Raw genomic sequence first — 16,208 nt, 5'->3', positions numbered from 1 at the left:
AATACGAAAGAAAAATACAATGTCTAACAAGGGTTACCTTCACCTTTCCAGAAGTGCTGCAGTTCCTGTGAGCTGATGGTCTGCAGTCTCAGAGGGGATATGGGAAAAGGAGCAGGCAATGGAACGGCAATCTTAAAAAGGGCTTTTAAAAGTGAAATGAAATACTATTAGTAGCATAACTTTGTATAATTCTTTGCATATGTTGGCTTGAAAAGCTTATTTTGAAAGTGTTGCCAGTAAGATTAACTTCCTGACCAGCAGGTGAATGAAAAACCTGTGAAAAAAAACTTGAGATCTGAGCAAGGACGTTGCTCTTTTTTAGGAAATTAAGACAAAAAGTAAAGACTCTGGGACTTCTGGGAACCAGACAGGGTAAGCTCATTTTAGAAGGCCAAACGGCTGAAAATATAAAACACAGTAAGGAAACATTTCAAGATTAAAAATCCAGTGCTGACTACTATTGAATGAACAGCATGACTAAGCAGACATGGGGATGGGTACAGCAAGGCAGATTCTAAGAAGGAGATACATGCAGTCTCATTCATTTGTTGTTTTCATTCAGAAACTGGATTTAATTGTGAAAACATCAAGCATTCTGACAAAAAAAGTTCAATTTTGCACTGGCAACTCAGTGTATTTCTAAAAATCCTAGAGACAGATTCTCTAACATGGCGTGAATCAGGCCATGTGCTTGAAACAATACTGGAGAAACTTCTATCAGAATCAATGATTCAAGGCTCTCCTATGGAGTTCTGGAAAAATGGATCACAAAGTCTCACTCACATCTGAATACAAATCCAAAATGGCCTGATTTGAGCCCGAAAACTTACAGATAAATGTTGTAGATGTGGTAGGAGAAGTAAGAATGTGAGGACTAACAAATCTGATAACAAAAGAAAATCACCATCTCTGTCTACGTTAAAGAAATTAAAGTTACTCTTTCCACAAGAACAGGGTTTTTCCGACCAATTAATTTTTTACAGTCCTCATATCCAGGTATTCTACTATTATTTCTGTTTATTTATTTATTTAAATTATTAATCTAATTTCTTTGAGCCATCTAAAAATCTACATTGCATTTGGATTAAAAATCATGTGTTTACTTTTGCCACACTCTGTTCAGCTCAAGCAATAGTCCACACTGCACACATGCAAGTTTGTCCCTTAGATCCCTTCTGGGACAAGCCAATTAGTTCTCCGTCAGATACAAATTTCTTTCCTGATGAGGGGAAGTCTGGTATGGAAACCATCCTTGGATTTAGAACAAATCCTGCAAAAGAGAGTCACAGCATGGAAACGCTGCACTGCCTAACAGCAATAAATTGTTTAGTCTTTTACACACTTCTGCAGGCACCAGGGCCTTTGAGTTGAAATAGTAAAAAGAATTCCTTCAGAAAAAAAAAAAGAAAAAGAAAAAAAAGAAAGCTTGGAATCATTACATTTAAAACAAACAAACAAACCAAAAAACTCCGTCCTGCTGAAACAGGGTGATGGCTAAAAATGGCAACGAGGAACATGGTCAAAAGCTGTAGTTACTATGCTTTGCAAAGGTATTATGTGGAAATTTCCGAGCAGCAGCCTCTTAGCTATGACAGTGGAAGAAATCCCTCACAACATCCATTCATCCATCCCTGCTTCCTTGAAAAGACAATTTTTCTAACTTTTCTAGATAATTACATTTCCCTTCAGGAAGTACAAATGCTATTCTTTTAGCTGTCTCTGAAGCAGGGAGAAGAGTCCCCCATTAGCATACTCCCCAAGCAATGATTGCCTCAGTTTGCTGGTCAGGAAGTTGGAATGCTTCCTAAAAAACTGACCAGCATCACGTGACTGTTTTTTCATGGCTCCTGTGGCGTTGGACATTCTGCTTCATGCACCACCTTTAATAATTGTACCAAAACTCCTTGGTGTTCCTAGTAATGAAGTATCTTATCCTATAGAGCTGAAGCAGCATAGATAGTGTTTCAGCCAGTAAACAGGAGAAGGCACAACAGCAGTGTCCTGCCCAAGACATTGATAGACAATGTGTCACAACTGAAGACTCAACATCTGTTGCATTACTATAAAGAAAGATCTTAATTATGGATTGCTCACTGCACCACTATTCATTAACAAGTTATGTCAATTTTCAAACAAGATAAATGGAATACCTTTGGTTGTTCTCCTGGAATTGGTCCCAGAATTATTTTTCTAGATGGTAATATTCTATCATGTAAAACCTCAAAACTTGAAGTATTTATTGTAATTTTTATGAGATTGTTGGTGGACAAGTTCATTTTGAAAACAAATACTTTTTAAAGACTCTACTCTTCCCAGCTTTTGGATGAAAACGTTAACTTCATATAAAATCAGTATAGCTCACATTAACTTAAAATTTGGCTAATTGAAAGACCACAAAAAGTAATTGTAAGTGTGGAATTTTCACTAAGTAGCTTGTTTCCAATAGGTAGGGTTTGAAGGAGCAGCAATAGTCTGTCTTGGTCTAATATTACTTAGAGTTTTTCAGAATAATAAAGAAGAATATACATTAAAAAGCTAGAAAAACTTCAGCTGAAATGCATACTGTCAGAGAAGTAAATGATGAGAGATTACTACATAGTTTGATTTGGACTGCTTTGTAAGACTGGTCCATGCCAGCAAGCGTGACTTATCATTTATGTGCATTCAACTGACTGTGCAATATAAGTCACGCACAGCCGTCCTCAATCACTACATCTAAAAGTAGGTCAGTACCTTGGAATACAAGAGTATCCACATAAATGTAGCTTTGTTAATCAGTTGTGTAAGGCAATGCTCTATTTGAACAGCATGTGCTTGTATTTATAAATAAAACTAAACTGGAAGGAGGTAAGTGGTGTTATGACTGTGTATTGTATCATAAACAGGCTTCCTTTTCCAGTTCAGTTCAATATCAGGTTCAGTTCCGATGCTATACTTCAAAAAGGATGGTAAAATTTTGGAGAGCTACAACGATTCTGTGTTTGGATAAACTGCTTTTTAGAGGGACAGAGCATTTATTTTACTTATGGGAAAGATGAAAGTTTTCTTAAAAATGGTCTATTCACATTTAGATGAAAAAGACATTTTTTATAGTATTAGACTTTTTGATTTGTCAGAAAAGGGTCATGAAATATAAGCTAAAAAAACAATATCAGGTCATAAATACAGGAAAAATTTTAAATTATAAGGGCAAAACGATAGAACTACCTACCTATAAATACGCTGAGCTGCCCATTGCTGGAAGACTTTAAGTCAAGACTGTTTATGGGAGATGTTCCATTTCAATCTGCTTTCATAAGCTGACTGGAAAAGCTTCAGTTACAGAGGTTTTGTTGACGTTATGAAAGGAGTTCAGATGATTAACCATAATAATCTGATAGTGCATTAAAGCTTAGAATAGGCCTACTTCCAAAACACTGCTTCGAGGAAGTAAGATATTTGGAGAGTATTAGGGTATAATTTGACTGGTCATTGAGCACTGTTTCCATTTGAAATAAGTAATATTTACCACCATGCACTCTTTTTATTTTTTTCCTTTCAAATTTAAAGTAGTACTTACACATGTAACAGGCCTTTGGACTACCCTTTCAATGAAACTGAGGTATTCATCTAGCACAATTTCAAACTGAGCTAGAGAATATCTCTCTACTCCATCTCTGTTGATCATAAACAAAGCCTACATTTCCTCTGTTCACATTTCCTTTCAATCACACAATGATTTCAATTTGTAACAAATTAAATACTTTATAGACAGGAATAAGCCCAAGCAATAAATGTTGGTAAACAGCACATATATAATGTATACGTTTTACTACCAAGATTCACAGAGAATACTTAGAAGTCATTGAGGCATTTAATGTTTAAGTGTTGAAATCTGGAATATATATTTTTTAATACAGACTTGTTTCTATAGAACACTTGTGTTCCCACACAATAGGAAGACAGACATTTAGAATCAGACAATGCATCAGTTACAATATCATTTTATATTGCAAAATCCAATGTTTCTTTGAAATGGGATCAAAATTTGAAAAACACATTACATGTGAAGTAATTAATCATTTCTTTTTTTACACTGAACAGCTCATATTAATATTGCTGTGGCAACAGTATTTCCCAGAAACACAAAACTATACTTCTTCTGAGAGAAACTCATAATAGCATCGTGTAAACTACTTTAACCTATGATCTGTTCTTCTGTCTCAGAATGGAAGACTGAACCATGTAGCCCAACTAGTCATCCTCTGCCTCCAGTGAGTTTGGAGAAAAACTCAAGCTTCTAAGTTACCCTTTGTGCTTTTCATAGCACCATCTTTAGTCCTTTTTGTCCTTTCTCTCATGATTTTAGAGCCAAAGGAGCTCCAATACACAGTCCCTTGGCACTGTGGCATTATGGAAGTCTATAGGGACTTGAACTTATTCAGACATTTGATACTTGGAATGACATCTTAGGGAAGGGTGAATTAATAATACAGTAACATCTACAATGATAACACTGGCTTATCTAGATCCAAGTCTACAGTACTTAATCAACTCAACTAACACAACTTTTCGTAGATTACTGCTTTAGTTGCTTGTTCTTATTAAAAAAAAAAATAATTAAATTGGATTAGCACACTATTCTAGCTCACCATGCACCCCAACAAGGCAGTTGCACTGAGGAAAATGATAAAAAGATAAGGAGTTTGGGAAGCGTCCATGGACTTTCACAGCCTTGAGACGTTTCTATCAATAGTGCTGATGACAGAAATCAGGCACTAGTCCTTCTAATTTAAATGAGTAAGTCACATTTGTCCATATATAACATAGACTCATGGAGGTTTAAATACCATTTACTTTTCATAGCAGTTATAACCCATTGTGCCTAAAGGCTAGTATTCTTTCACATCAGAAGATGCAAACAGATTCTACTAGAATTCTTGAAAGCACCCAAGTGCTTAATTCCTTATCAAACCAACTGGCTTAACAACCTAGAAAAATTTTAAAAGTCCAATTAGACGTTAAGTACTTGGAAATCTGTTCCTAAAACATTTTTGAAACAGAAGTTAAGAGGCAGCGAAAATGGAACACAAACCCACGGGTGCTCTTGAAAATACCTGTATAGTACTGAGTCTGTACTTTAGCTTAAGTAACTTGAATTCCGAAACTGTTAATGAAAAACACAGTATACATAATTGGTTAATTAAAGTAATTTCATTAATGAGTGTTTTAGTGCAGTATCTACTACACTCATTTTATCTCAAATGCTTGTAAATACCTTGCTCATGCTTGCTTTGAAGGTGCAAGACAATATGTAACATTTATACAAAATTGTTCAGAGTAAGAGACAAGCCTTTTTTCATATTCTTCAAGAATATGTGGGATTTTTGCTTATCACTGGCAAATTTAATAGACATAGGTTGAAATAGTTGAATGAAAAGTTTTATTTTTTATGATATTCTGAGAGCACTAAAAACTATAGAGAAATGACTCTGTCAAGAACCTGAACAAATCTGCTGGACTTAAGTAACATGGAAGCCTTACACAGGATAATTCCAGAGGTTAAAAGGAAGGCCTTCTTTAAGTGAAAAATGGATCTATGGCAAACCAGGAAATCTTGCAGAAGGAAACATCCCTTCAGCTGCAACGGTGGGCTGAAATTTCTATTCGTTACTCAAAAAAAAAATAAATCTAGAAGTGTGAGGCTGAGGCTTACTTTTTGTCATACAGCAGTGGTCACTCTGTGATAAATATATGGAATGGATTCAGCCATTTAAACTCTCAACGTCTGACTGTTTCAGAATTAAATGCTACTTCTATTTTACTTGATTTTTTCCTTTCAGTAAAACTTACTTTCATCTCCAGTTTCAAATTCAAACTTCTGGCTATAGCCGCTGTATCCTGCTGCCGTCCTGACTCTGATATGAAATATATACTTGGTGGCTGGCTTGAGACCTGTGATGATAACACTTGGAGCCTTGGACCTTGTGGAGGAATAGCTGAGCTGCTCATGCTCCTGAGGGACAAAAGAGGGGAGAAATGATGTCAAGTTGAGTTGTACAAACTTAACAAAAATGATACAGCAAAACTGAAGCTCCATATTCTTCTCATGAATGTAAAATGTGTTTATAAAAGAAGGTGCAGGTATGGATTTCAGTACTTTGATTTTGTGCTTTAGTCACAATGTATGATATGGCCTTGACTTAGATATCAATTTTTCTGTCCTTAGTCCTGCATATAAACACATCACATCTCTGTGACTTAGGTTAGTAATTACACTGCAGTCAAAACAATATGGAATTAGTACAAGACTACATTCACAGAAAATGACAGCTAGAATGGCAGCTAACTGTTTTTGCACAATAGACAAACTAGGAGGTCAGTAAGCACTAGTAAGCTGTAAAGTAAAGATGTGGGAGTATTCAAATACCCGCTACTCACTTCTACCCGCAGGTAGTGCCAAAATGCCGGCGCTATCCGTGGGTAGACCTGTGGGTAAAAGAAAATAAAAATTAACCTTTTCTTTAAAGTCTGTAAACTTCTAGCATGGCTCAACTGCATCACTGATGTTGAACTTTATTTCTCTTTCCAGGAAGCAGTAATGTAGCTGTACATGAAATTCACTTTCACACTGTATTAGGAGAGACACTGTGAAATTCTCCAGCTAATTTCCTACCAGTTGATTTTGGGTATCTGCTGAGAATTCCCAATTCTCAGAGTCAGGGAACTGCCACTGCAGATCAGCTGCTGTACTATGGAGATCAACCACATTGATTACTGCACAAAAAGGAAGTGCTAGACACATTGTTGGTGATTTTTTTAAATGAGGAAATGTCTTAAAAGAGAGTCTATTGCCTGTCATTAGTTACAGTCACTCAATAAATCTGTAAACTGTAATATTTTCTACGGCGCCTTAAGGCAGGCTTTACTGTATTACAGTAGGAGTTACCCACAAACTGATAACATGAACAGAACTGTCTTCGGCACATGCTTAATAACTCAACTGTAATACCCATAGGGCACCATATAAATTTATTATACCATGCAGTAATACTAGAGTATGTATATATTATTCAAAGGATGCTTCCAGCCTATTCAGAAGGAAACAATCTTGTTCACAGAAGGGATATAGCAAGGAAAGAATAGTTATCAATTAGACTGTTGACCTTCTAACCCGTTCTGAATATCTGTGTATTTTTTTTTAAAACAAACAGTAATCACACTGAGACAACTTGAGTCACAGTGTAACAAAGCCACATCAGCATAGGGCAAGAGGTACATCAGTATTCTTCCAGTAGACATATAAGGAGATGGATAAAAAGATCAAATTAAAAATCAGACACACAAAAACAACTTAGTGATTCTGTTACAGAGAAGGAAGATATGCAATAATGACTAATATTTAAAATAATTGCATTTAATGCTCAATTCAAACAGTGGAAATAATTTGAGAAACTAGAGTAAAAGGAAGTGTTGATTTGTTTCACTGTCAACAAATTTTGAAACCTCAAGAAATGTATATTTAAATTGAAATATTAGGACATTGTGTAAGTAATCTTATGAATGGCAATTAAAATTAACATACAAATAAAACTAACAACTGGTATCAGCATCAGATTTCCCCAACTAACTGAAATGTTATAAATTTAATTTGAGCGAGTGGGTGGATTTTAAGCTTCCATCTTCCAAGAAATTTCAGAAAAAAATCTATTTTATTCTGACAGAAAATCAAGCTGTTAAGGTGAGGGATTTCTATTCTACTGCCTTGTTTTATGTGCAATTTCCAGCAACTTTCATGTGTAGAGCTGTAATATATCTCAAAATGTAACTTGGCCAGGGTATGCAATCTTGGAGAACACAAGGCATTAATTCACTTAGTAATGAGGCTACTGAGTAAAGTGGGTAAATTTCCACCCCAAGAGATCACGTTGTTTAAAAAAAGCTAGTAACCAGCTCAAAATCAATCTAAGACAGAAGATTTTTGCACATGCTTCAGGAAAATCACACTTGGAAGTGATCAAATGCCGTATCACCACATCCCAGTTCTCTTCTTTCTACTTTTTTTTTTTTTAATATTTGGTAAATGTATCCTTCACTTCTTAATTACAGCAGCAGAAAGAACATTTTCTCTTAGAAAATCTAGATGTTAATCCTCAAAATAAACTTAGGTTTAAATTTGAAAGGATTTGGAACTGATTTTAAGAGACTCCAAAATGCATTGAATACCAAACAATAGTTTAAACAGTATGACATCTGTGACAATGTATTTATCAAATGCTAAAATGAGATCAGTAGAAAGATGTATCTGAAAGAAAAAACCATGATGTATTAAGCGGTTCTTCGTACCCCTGATTTGTAAGCATGACCTAAAGCACGTGTGTGGCTGGACCAGGGTGAGGAGAGCCCTTCAGAATAGTACCCCTACTGCAGTGAGAGACCAAATGAGAGACCTTCCAGTTCAAGCCATGTAAATTTTACACAGAGTAAGCATAAAGTTGCTAGATGAAACCAAAGAGGAATACATAGAGCCCAACTGCACAGTTCTGCCTTACTCTGTGTGGGCAGGCTGTGCATAAGAGTAACCTCTGTGAGGGGCAAATGCCTCTGACCATCTCTCTGGCGGGGTGAAAGGTATTTCAAGTCACCTCCAAGGGCTGTTAGACTTGCTGCTCACTCACCACCTGCCCAGGGCCATCTGCAGTATGCTCTGGGAGCTTCCATCTCCAAGCCCTTCCACTTCCCTTCTTTCCTTTCCACAGCCTCTTATGCCATTCATCATATGGCCCAAAAAACAATGTATAGAGGTACACTACCATAAAGATATTATTGTTGTCACATGAGAAAGGGTATATGATTTGTTATAGCAAGTGAAATAGGAGAAAGCAAACCTTGTCACCTTGGTGTGTCTGAGAAAAAAAAAGCTTCAGAAACACGTACTCGAAGTGTAAGTTGCTCATACTAGAGACAAAAGATTAAGAGTTGGAAACTTCACATTGTTTTACACAAAGAAATCAACCATTTGTACCAGATTCTTATATATGATGATTCTCTAGACTGGATGCTTGAACTCTCCAAAGAGAGGACACTGTATTTTCAAACTCTGATGTTTTTATCTCTCAAAGAAATTACTCTGAAATACCACCTAATAACACAGTGTTGGTAAAGACAGTTTGTTCCTGCTTCGTAACAAAATTTAGTGACAGACAAAAAATACGTTCTATGGTATTTGTCTAGATAATATTATTTCTGTCTATTTTAGGTTTATTTTAGAGTTTTTCATTTTTCTGCAAGGTTATTTCAGTGGGACAAGCTGTAACAGAAAAAAAATAATGATATGAATGCAATATAAAATAACAGCAACAATGCTGTTCATGAAAAACTACTCAGTTTAGATGTTGAAACTACTAAATCATACTTCATAATGAGGTGTGAAAAATGGAGTACTAAGAACAAAATTTACTACTGAGAGAAGTGTATAGAGATTCATTGTACTCAGTTGACTAGCAGTCATTTATGCCAATGACAGATTTGTCTGTCTTCGACTGAAAGGGGGCCGTGGCCTTCTTCCAAAACGAGATTTACAGAATGAAAGACACAAGAACCTCATATGTATTTGGAACTAACCGAATGACCTTAAGACATTGCTGATAGTACATTGGATATGATCCAATTTTCTGTGGAGGAGAAAAGTGGATGAATTTATTAACCACTAGATGTTTTGGCCAAGACATGGATTATTATTTTGCATCAGACACATACAGATGGAGTAAAAATATAGCTGAGATACCTGTAATACCTGGTACATTTTATTGTGGGGGGACACACTCACTCTCTTCTTTTAATGTAGCGATCAATAGTAAGAAGTTTAAGTTTACCAGAACATTAATTCCTTGCTGGAAAAGATGATAAAGTGCTCCATCAACATAACATGATCAGTAAGAACACTTAAGAAACATTAGACAGCGGACAAGGAGTGACCTAGCAAAATTTATACTCATGTCATGTTAATTTTTGTCGATTTCAGTTTGGCCCACTGAAAGAGTACTATTGACTATATTTTCCAATCATTTTGGAAAATTTTAGCTTCCATCACTTGCTGAAAAGAATACTATCTAATACATTATTAAGTAATTCTACCTACAATTTGTGACAGATCTACGGATGGACAGCTGGAGACAGAAGTTATCAAGGATCGAGGATGACTTTGTCACTATTCCCTTCTCATGACAATGACAACATCTGTAGCCTACTTTGAAAGCCAGAACATTCCACACAGAGAGGTTTGAGAGTAGACAGGAAGCTTTAACTCTCCAGGCTGGCCAGTTCTTGTGCCGTGACCATTCCCAGGGAGACTAAGGACTGTCTCAGAAAAGAACGATTCAATTCCATTGTGCAGAGAAGTATAGGCTGCTGCTTCTCATTCATGCCACCAATTATATGCACTTACTCTTGCATGTATTCTGAATTTTAAGCTGAAAGACTTGCATGTGCTTCCCAGATGTTAGTTCTTCATTACTTGTGACTGAAAGGGACTACCTTACTAATGAATGTTATAACAATCCATCATCCAGATGCTATATTATCTTGACATTAGCTTTTTTTTTCATAAGCTCAGAAGAAAGAGAATTCTCTCTGATAACACTTAAAAATAAATAAACCTCCCCATATCACCCCCCCGTGAATATGCTGCTCTCTCATTTCTCCTCACCTCATTTCAAAGGAAAACAGCTTAGAAATGAAGACTTTGTGCATACATATGAAGTAAAATATTAATAGACTACACAAAATGTGATGATCTTTTATCAGTTTGGACTCATTCTGCTATCTAAGAGTGTACACATGATTTTATGGGTGATAAGAAGTATATATCACTAAAAATATTCAGGGCAAAGAAAGATTAATTGAAATAAAACACGAAATGCTGAAATTTGCTTATCATGCTCAACTAACCTTTAAAAGATTAACTTTACCAGTAAAGTACTGATAAAAATTCAGGCACTTTCAGTCATTCAAGATTTGTCACCAGTAATATTTGAGAAGGAAAGAGAGATATGAGTCTAATCAAAATAATATCAGTACTTATTTTAAAAAGATAATCAAATATAATTTTCTATAATTTAATATATACAAGCAGATCTCCAGGAATTACCAATCTCTTGCAGTTTACTCTGTGACTAGCTAATTTTATGAATGACTGTCAAGGTATTCAGTTCATTAAGACCAATGAGTAACGGAGAAGCCTCTTAAACTGACATTGAGGAAAGTGTTTTTAAAGGCTTCTGCTATCTGAAAACATATTTTTTGTGTATCTACAACTTCCAAATGCACGTGTGCAGAAAGAATCCAAGGAGACAGCAACAAGTTTTTCTATCAACTGTTTACAAATAGAGAAAACCTATTTGGCTTATATCCATTGTCCCCCAACACGAAAATTCTCTACTTACATCATAGAATCCTGCCTAGCCTTTTTGGAGAACTATTATCTAACAAGAGGAAATACTAACAGAGATTCAATCTTTATACCACAGAGAACCAGTCTTTCTCCCATGCATTAAAGCACAATGTCAAAGCTGAATAAGTACCACATTAAAGGAAGGAAGATTCAGAGTTCTATGAATCAGACATTATCAATGTTTAAATAAAAGCTCGAATAATAAGAAAGAATCTTTTATGAGAACATTTGTTCACATTTTTCCACTTTCCTTGATACATTAGTTTGAAGGATATACACAATGTGACCTACAGAGGAAGCATCATTATTTTAAAGGAATAGCCATAATTCTGGAAGCCAGGAACTTTTATTAATTGTAGCTCTGGGCCATCATGAAAGGAAATGTCGACATGTCCTACCCCTTCTTTAGTTTTCCCTTGGAAAAGTCATGATAGCACTTAATTTCCTCCAGGGTCAACTGAACTTTAATGTTGCAATATACATTAGAATGAAACAGTAGGTAATTACTAGGTATAGTCAATATGTGATTAATCAGTTCAAAGAGAATCTGTTACAGTCAAATAACAGTGAACTATGGAATTGGTTACTACTCCTAGTGTTTTCTCATAAAACTACAGCCTCTGTAGTTCTAATTTATGAAAATTGCCTTTGATATATGCTGCCTGCATTTGTCTCACAATAAACTTGTCCCCAACAATGTCAAAAAACGTTCTTTCTTCACAATTATTTCTATAACATGATTTCAAAATTCTTATTGCCCCTAATCATACCTCATGTCTCATCTCTCTTAGATCACTGCAGATGAGGAGTAATCACATCGAAATCAGGAAAATTAACTATGCCTTGGAAACTCAGAATCTGTCTTTGAAAGCTTATCTTTACAATATTTTGTGGATGGTTTTCTGTTAGAAGACTGTTTTGACCTACAGTGTATCTATTAACATGAATGTCAACAGCAATATTTGAAAGTTATTAGAGAAGAGAATAAAAGGTTTAAAAATGTGCTTCTAACATTAATTACTGTCTGATTACAGTATAATCAGCAGGATTAGGTCAAGCCTCAAAGAATCACAGAATCATAGAATGGTTTGGGTTGGAAGAGACCTTTAAGATTATCTAGTTCCAACTCCTCTGCTATAGGCAGGGACACCTTGCTTTAGACCAGGTTGCTCAAAGTCCCACCCAGCCTGGCCTTGAGTGCCTCCAAGGGCATTCGCAACCTCACTGGGCAACCTGTTCCAGTGTCTCACCACCCTCAGTGGTGAAATATAGTGATAAGAAAAATCACAATAATAGGGATAAGAATAATATTATAAAAATAGGATTAAGAAAAGTAACAGTAATAACAGTCAAAGATACCATCCATCTTAAAAAAAAATCCTTGCTAGAAATGTTGTACCTTATGGTTCCAGCTGCCTAGAAAACTTAAGGTAAATTTTAAAAAGTGATTACAAGGTTCTGAGGATCAATCTGACTTTAGAAGGTCAAGAACAAGAAAAGGAGAAGAGTAGATAACCAATCATAAAGAAGGGTAAAAAGGTGATCCTGCCCCTCTACTCTGCGCTGGTGAGGCCTCACCTGGAGTACTGCATCCAGATGTGGAGTCCTCAGCACAGGAGAAACATAGACCTGTTGGAATGCATCCAGAGAAGGGTGACAAAAATGATCCAAGGAATGCAACACCTCTGCTATGAAGACAGGATGAGAGAGCTGGGGCTGTTCAGCCTGGAGAAGAGAAGGCTGCGAGGTGACCTGATAGTGGCCTTTCAGTATCTAAAAGGGGGCTACAAGAAAGGGACAGACTTTAGCAGGGTCTGTGGTGATAGAACAAGGGGAAATGGCTTCAAGCTTAAAGAGGGTAGATTTAGTTTGGACATAAGGAAAAAGTCTTTTATAGTGAGGGTGGTGAGGCACTGGAACAGGTTGCCTAGACATGTGGTTGATGCTGCTGGAGACATTCAAGGTGAGGCTGGATCAAGCCCTGAACAACCTGATCTAGCCATGCATGTCCCTGTTCATTGCAGGGGAGTTGGACCAGATGACCTTTAAGGGCCCCTTCCAACTCTTAGAGTGCTATGATTCTATGATTCTAAGAATAAAACTGATAGGAAAAGGTGGGGACACGGAGAAAATGGCAGATAACTGCAGTATTTGCTTCAGAGAAGGAACCTGCAGAATTTGCAGGCATCAGCCTTAATTTTCTCCCTTCCATTCTCAACCTCCCTTATCACTAATCTGAGATGTAACAGTCTAGAGAGCTGAAATACTAAAGTGTACTTTACCTGTTTGGCCTTTCAATATTTTATATTCTGATTGCCTGTCAGGCAGCTCATCACTTTCTCTACACATAAAGTGAAGCTGTCAAGAAGAAAAGGAGAAGAGTAGATAACCAATCATAAAGAAAATATACAACAGTTAGAACACAACCAAACCTCATCTTAATGGCTTATATACCTGGAAAGGCAGGAATGAGTTAACATGAAGTGAACCATGAAAAAGAGCAAATTAAATGAGGAGAGATGAGGAAAGAGTGAGTCTACAATTGTGTTAACACTCCCTCCAGGACAGTAAGGTGAGAGGTGGGGAGAGCAAATCTGAGTGGCTAACACAGAGGGGAATGCAGGAAAAGCAGATGGGAAGGCAGCAGATAGGACACTGCTGATCATACTGACACAGAGATTAAATTGAGAGGAATAAAAACAGGTCTGTGCCTTAAGTTGATAGCTGAACAGGGTGCAATCAGAATATAATACAGGGAGCTGGGGTAGATAACTTGAATTGTCAGATAAGCTCAGATATTAAATTCCATCTTTCCAGCACTTACAAGCTACTGACAACATTTATTTTCTAATAAAAAATATTTACCAGTGAAAACCTCTACACCAGTGTCTCCAGAAGTCCTTCCAACTTCAGTATACAAAAAATTTAAGCCTCTCCAGCTTTTCCTGAAGACTTTTTTTTCTTCACTTATTCAAATTTTCTTACTACTTCAGTGCTCAAAGATAGCAATTAGATACAGATTTGGATTGTTCTGTATATTTTTCAGGTTTGTAAGACTTCACATGAAAATTTTAACTGCTTTGCATAGCATATGCATTTACACAGATGCCCATAGGGAAAAAACATACAGTCTTAAAAATCTCTTGAAGCAGCAAGCCTTTGCAACTCCTTTTTAAGCAGATTTCATCCTTTAAGGGTGAGAGGACAGGAAGAGTGAAAGGGCTGATTAAAAACTGGTTTGTGTCTAAGATGAACCATATACATAAATAAAATATTTTGTTCCTAATACAGCATATTAATGCACACTTTCCTCTTTCTCTTTGCTATGGAATATATTCCTACCTACCAGAAACAAAAGGCAGCTGTGGAAAAGTGCAGTGCACCAAAGATCAGGGCTCCCTTGGCCACCTCGCTCTGCTCTTGGCTCCCCTGCTCCATGCTGTGCGTTGGCAGAGCCAAGTCTGGACTCAGCTGCTCTGCATGCAGCTGAACATGCTTATGTCCATCAGCATACACGTGGTTAATTTGCAATTGAGGGTTCATGATGACACCCATCAACGCCAGGGTGATGAAGACCACCCGAGCCATGGCCACTAGCAGGTGCATGCCGCACTCACCCAAGGCCTAGGCCACAGTGCCACGGTGCTGCCTCTATTACAGCCTCCTGACACTCCCCCCGCAGTGTGACCCATCCTGCTGCTGTCACAGACACCGCCACATCACTGCAGTCCTCTGTCCTCCTCTCTCCTGTCTCCTCTCCTCTCCTCTCCTCTCCTCTCCTCTCCTCGATTGGTAATAGGAAAGCTTAAAAATATATACAGATTTTGAGTTACTTTTTAATTGGGATCCCAATGACATGGACTAGGTTTTTAATAGAATCACAGAAAGCATCTTGTATGAATTTGTATCTGCTGCTAACTGTTAAATAAAAGCTCTTTAATTCTGGAAAGAATTTCCATTTTCTGTTAACAGCTGTAGGTTACAATTTATTCAAGTTATGTCAGAATAAGCTTATTGAATGTGATGGTTTAATTGATGGGAGGTCCCTATGAGTGACTTCCAGAGTTAAAATGAGGACTATCTCTATCAAATGAACTGAGCCAAAGAATAGCATTCAACTGTTCCTTGTCTTTCTCCTTGCTCTCTGCTTCTCCACCCTTCTGACTGTCCAGATTGGACTGTCCACCATGCTTTTGTCAGGTCAGAATAGAGAGCGGAGGAGGGGAGAAGAGAGAATCCCCAAAGTCTAACTTATTTCCTTAAAAATAAGTTTTTAGGAAGTTAGTTAAACTTCTTGTGAGAGCACAGATCTGAGTCCTTGAGTTATCTTCATAGTACAAGCACTTAATGCGTGACCACTGAAAAGAACTGGTGCTGTTTATTCCAGTTACCTGTGCATTTTTAGTTCGGCATGTATGGCATTAAGTGTCAGACTATCATTTTTACTGCACACTTGCTAGTTTTGTACTTTAGAATTACTCATCTATATTATATGAACACCATCCTAACATACTTCTTCACTGCTGACAGTTATTTCTAGTATCTGGTAGCACCGCTAGTACGCAGCGTGGTTCTTGTAAAAGATATGGAGTAGAGAAGCTGCTTTATAGTAGGTTAGGAAACTCTCTGCTTCTCTGAATATGAAATAAGAAATACTTCCCTTTAAATCTTCCTGGTTGCCAAGTACTTGGTTGTTACCTGTCCAACAGTGGGAATGCACTGAATGAATGAGGCATAGCTACAGGTATAACGGGTATTTAAGTCAGTGTGCCTTAAC

The 16,208-nt window shown here is 36.9% G+C and overlaps 1 protein-coding gene across 10 annotated transcripts in view; it reads right to left on the bottom strand.

Annotated features, from left to right (window-relative positions):
- EPHA6 (EPH receptor A6) overlaps positions 1-16,208 on the bottom strand; it is a 510,917-nt gene that overhangs the window by 147,074 nt on the left and 347,635 nt on the right. For all 10 annotated transcript variants that reach the window (XM_021401686.1, XM_021401644.1, XM_021401659.1 and 7 more), the window contains 2 exons: positions 6,421-6,468; positions 5,833-5,995 (listed from right to left, as the gene is read on the bottom strand). In XM_021401686.1, coding sequence (XP_021257361.1) covers positions 5,833-5,995; positions 6,421-6,468 — 211 coding nt within the window. The remainder of the gene's footprint in view (positions 1-5,832; positions 5,996-6,420; positions 6,469-16,208) is intronic.

Source organism: Numida meleagris, chromosome 1 (assembly GCF_002078875.1).
Source record: "Numida meleagris isolate 19003 breed g44 Domestic line chromosome 1, NumMel1.0, whole genome shotgun sequence".
NCBI lineage: Eukaryota > Metazoa > Chordata > Aves > Galliformes > Numididae > Numida > Numida meleagris.
The sequence above is the reverse complement of the archived record's forward strand: the minus strand, read 5'-3'. Positions and strand labels throughout refer to the sequence as shown.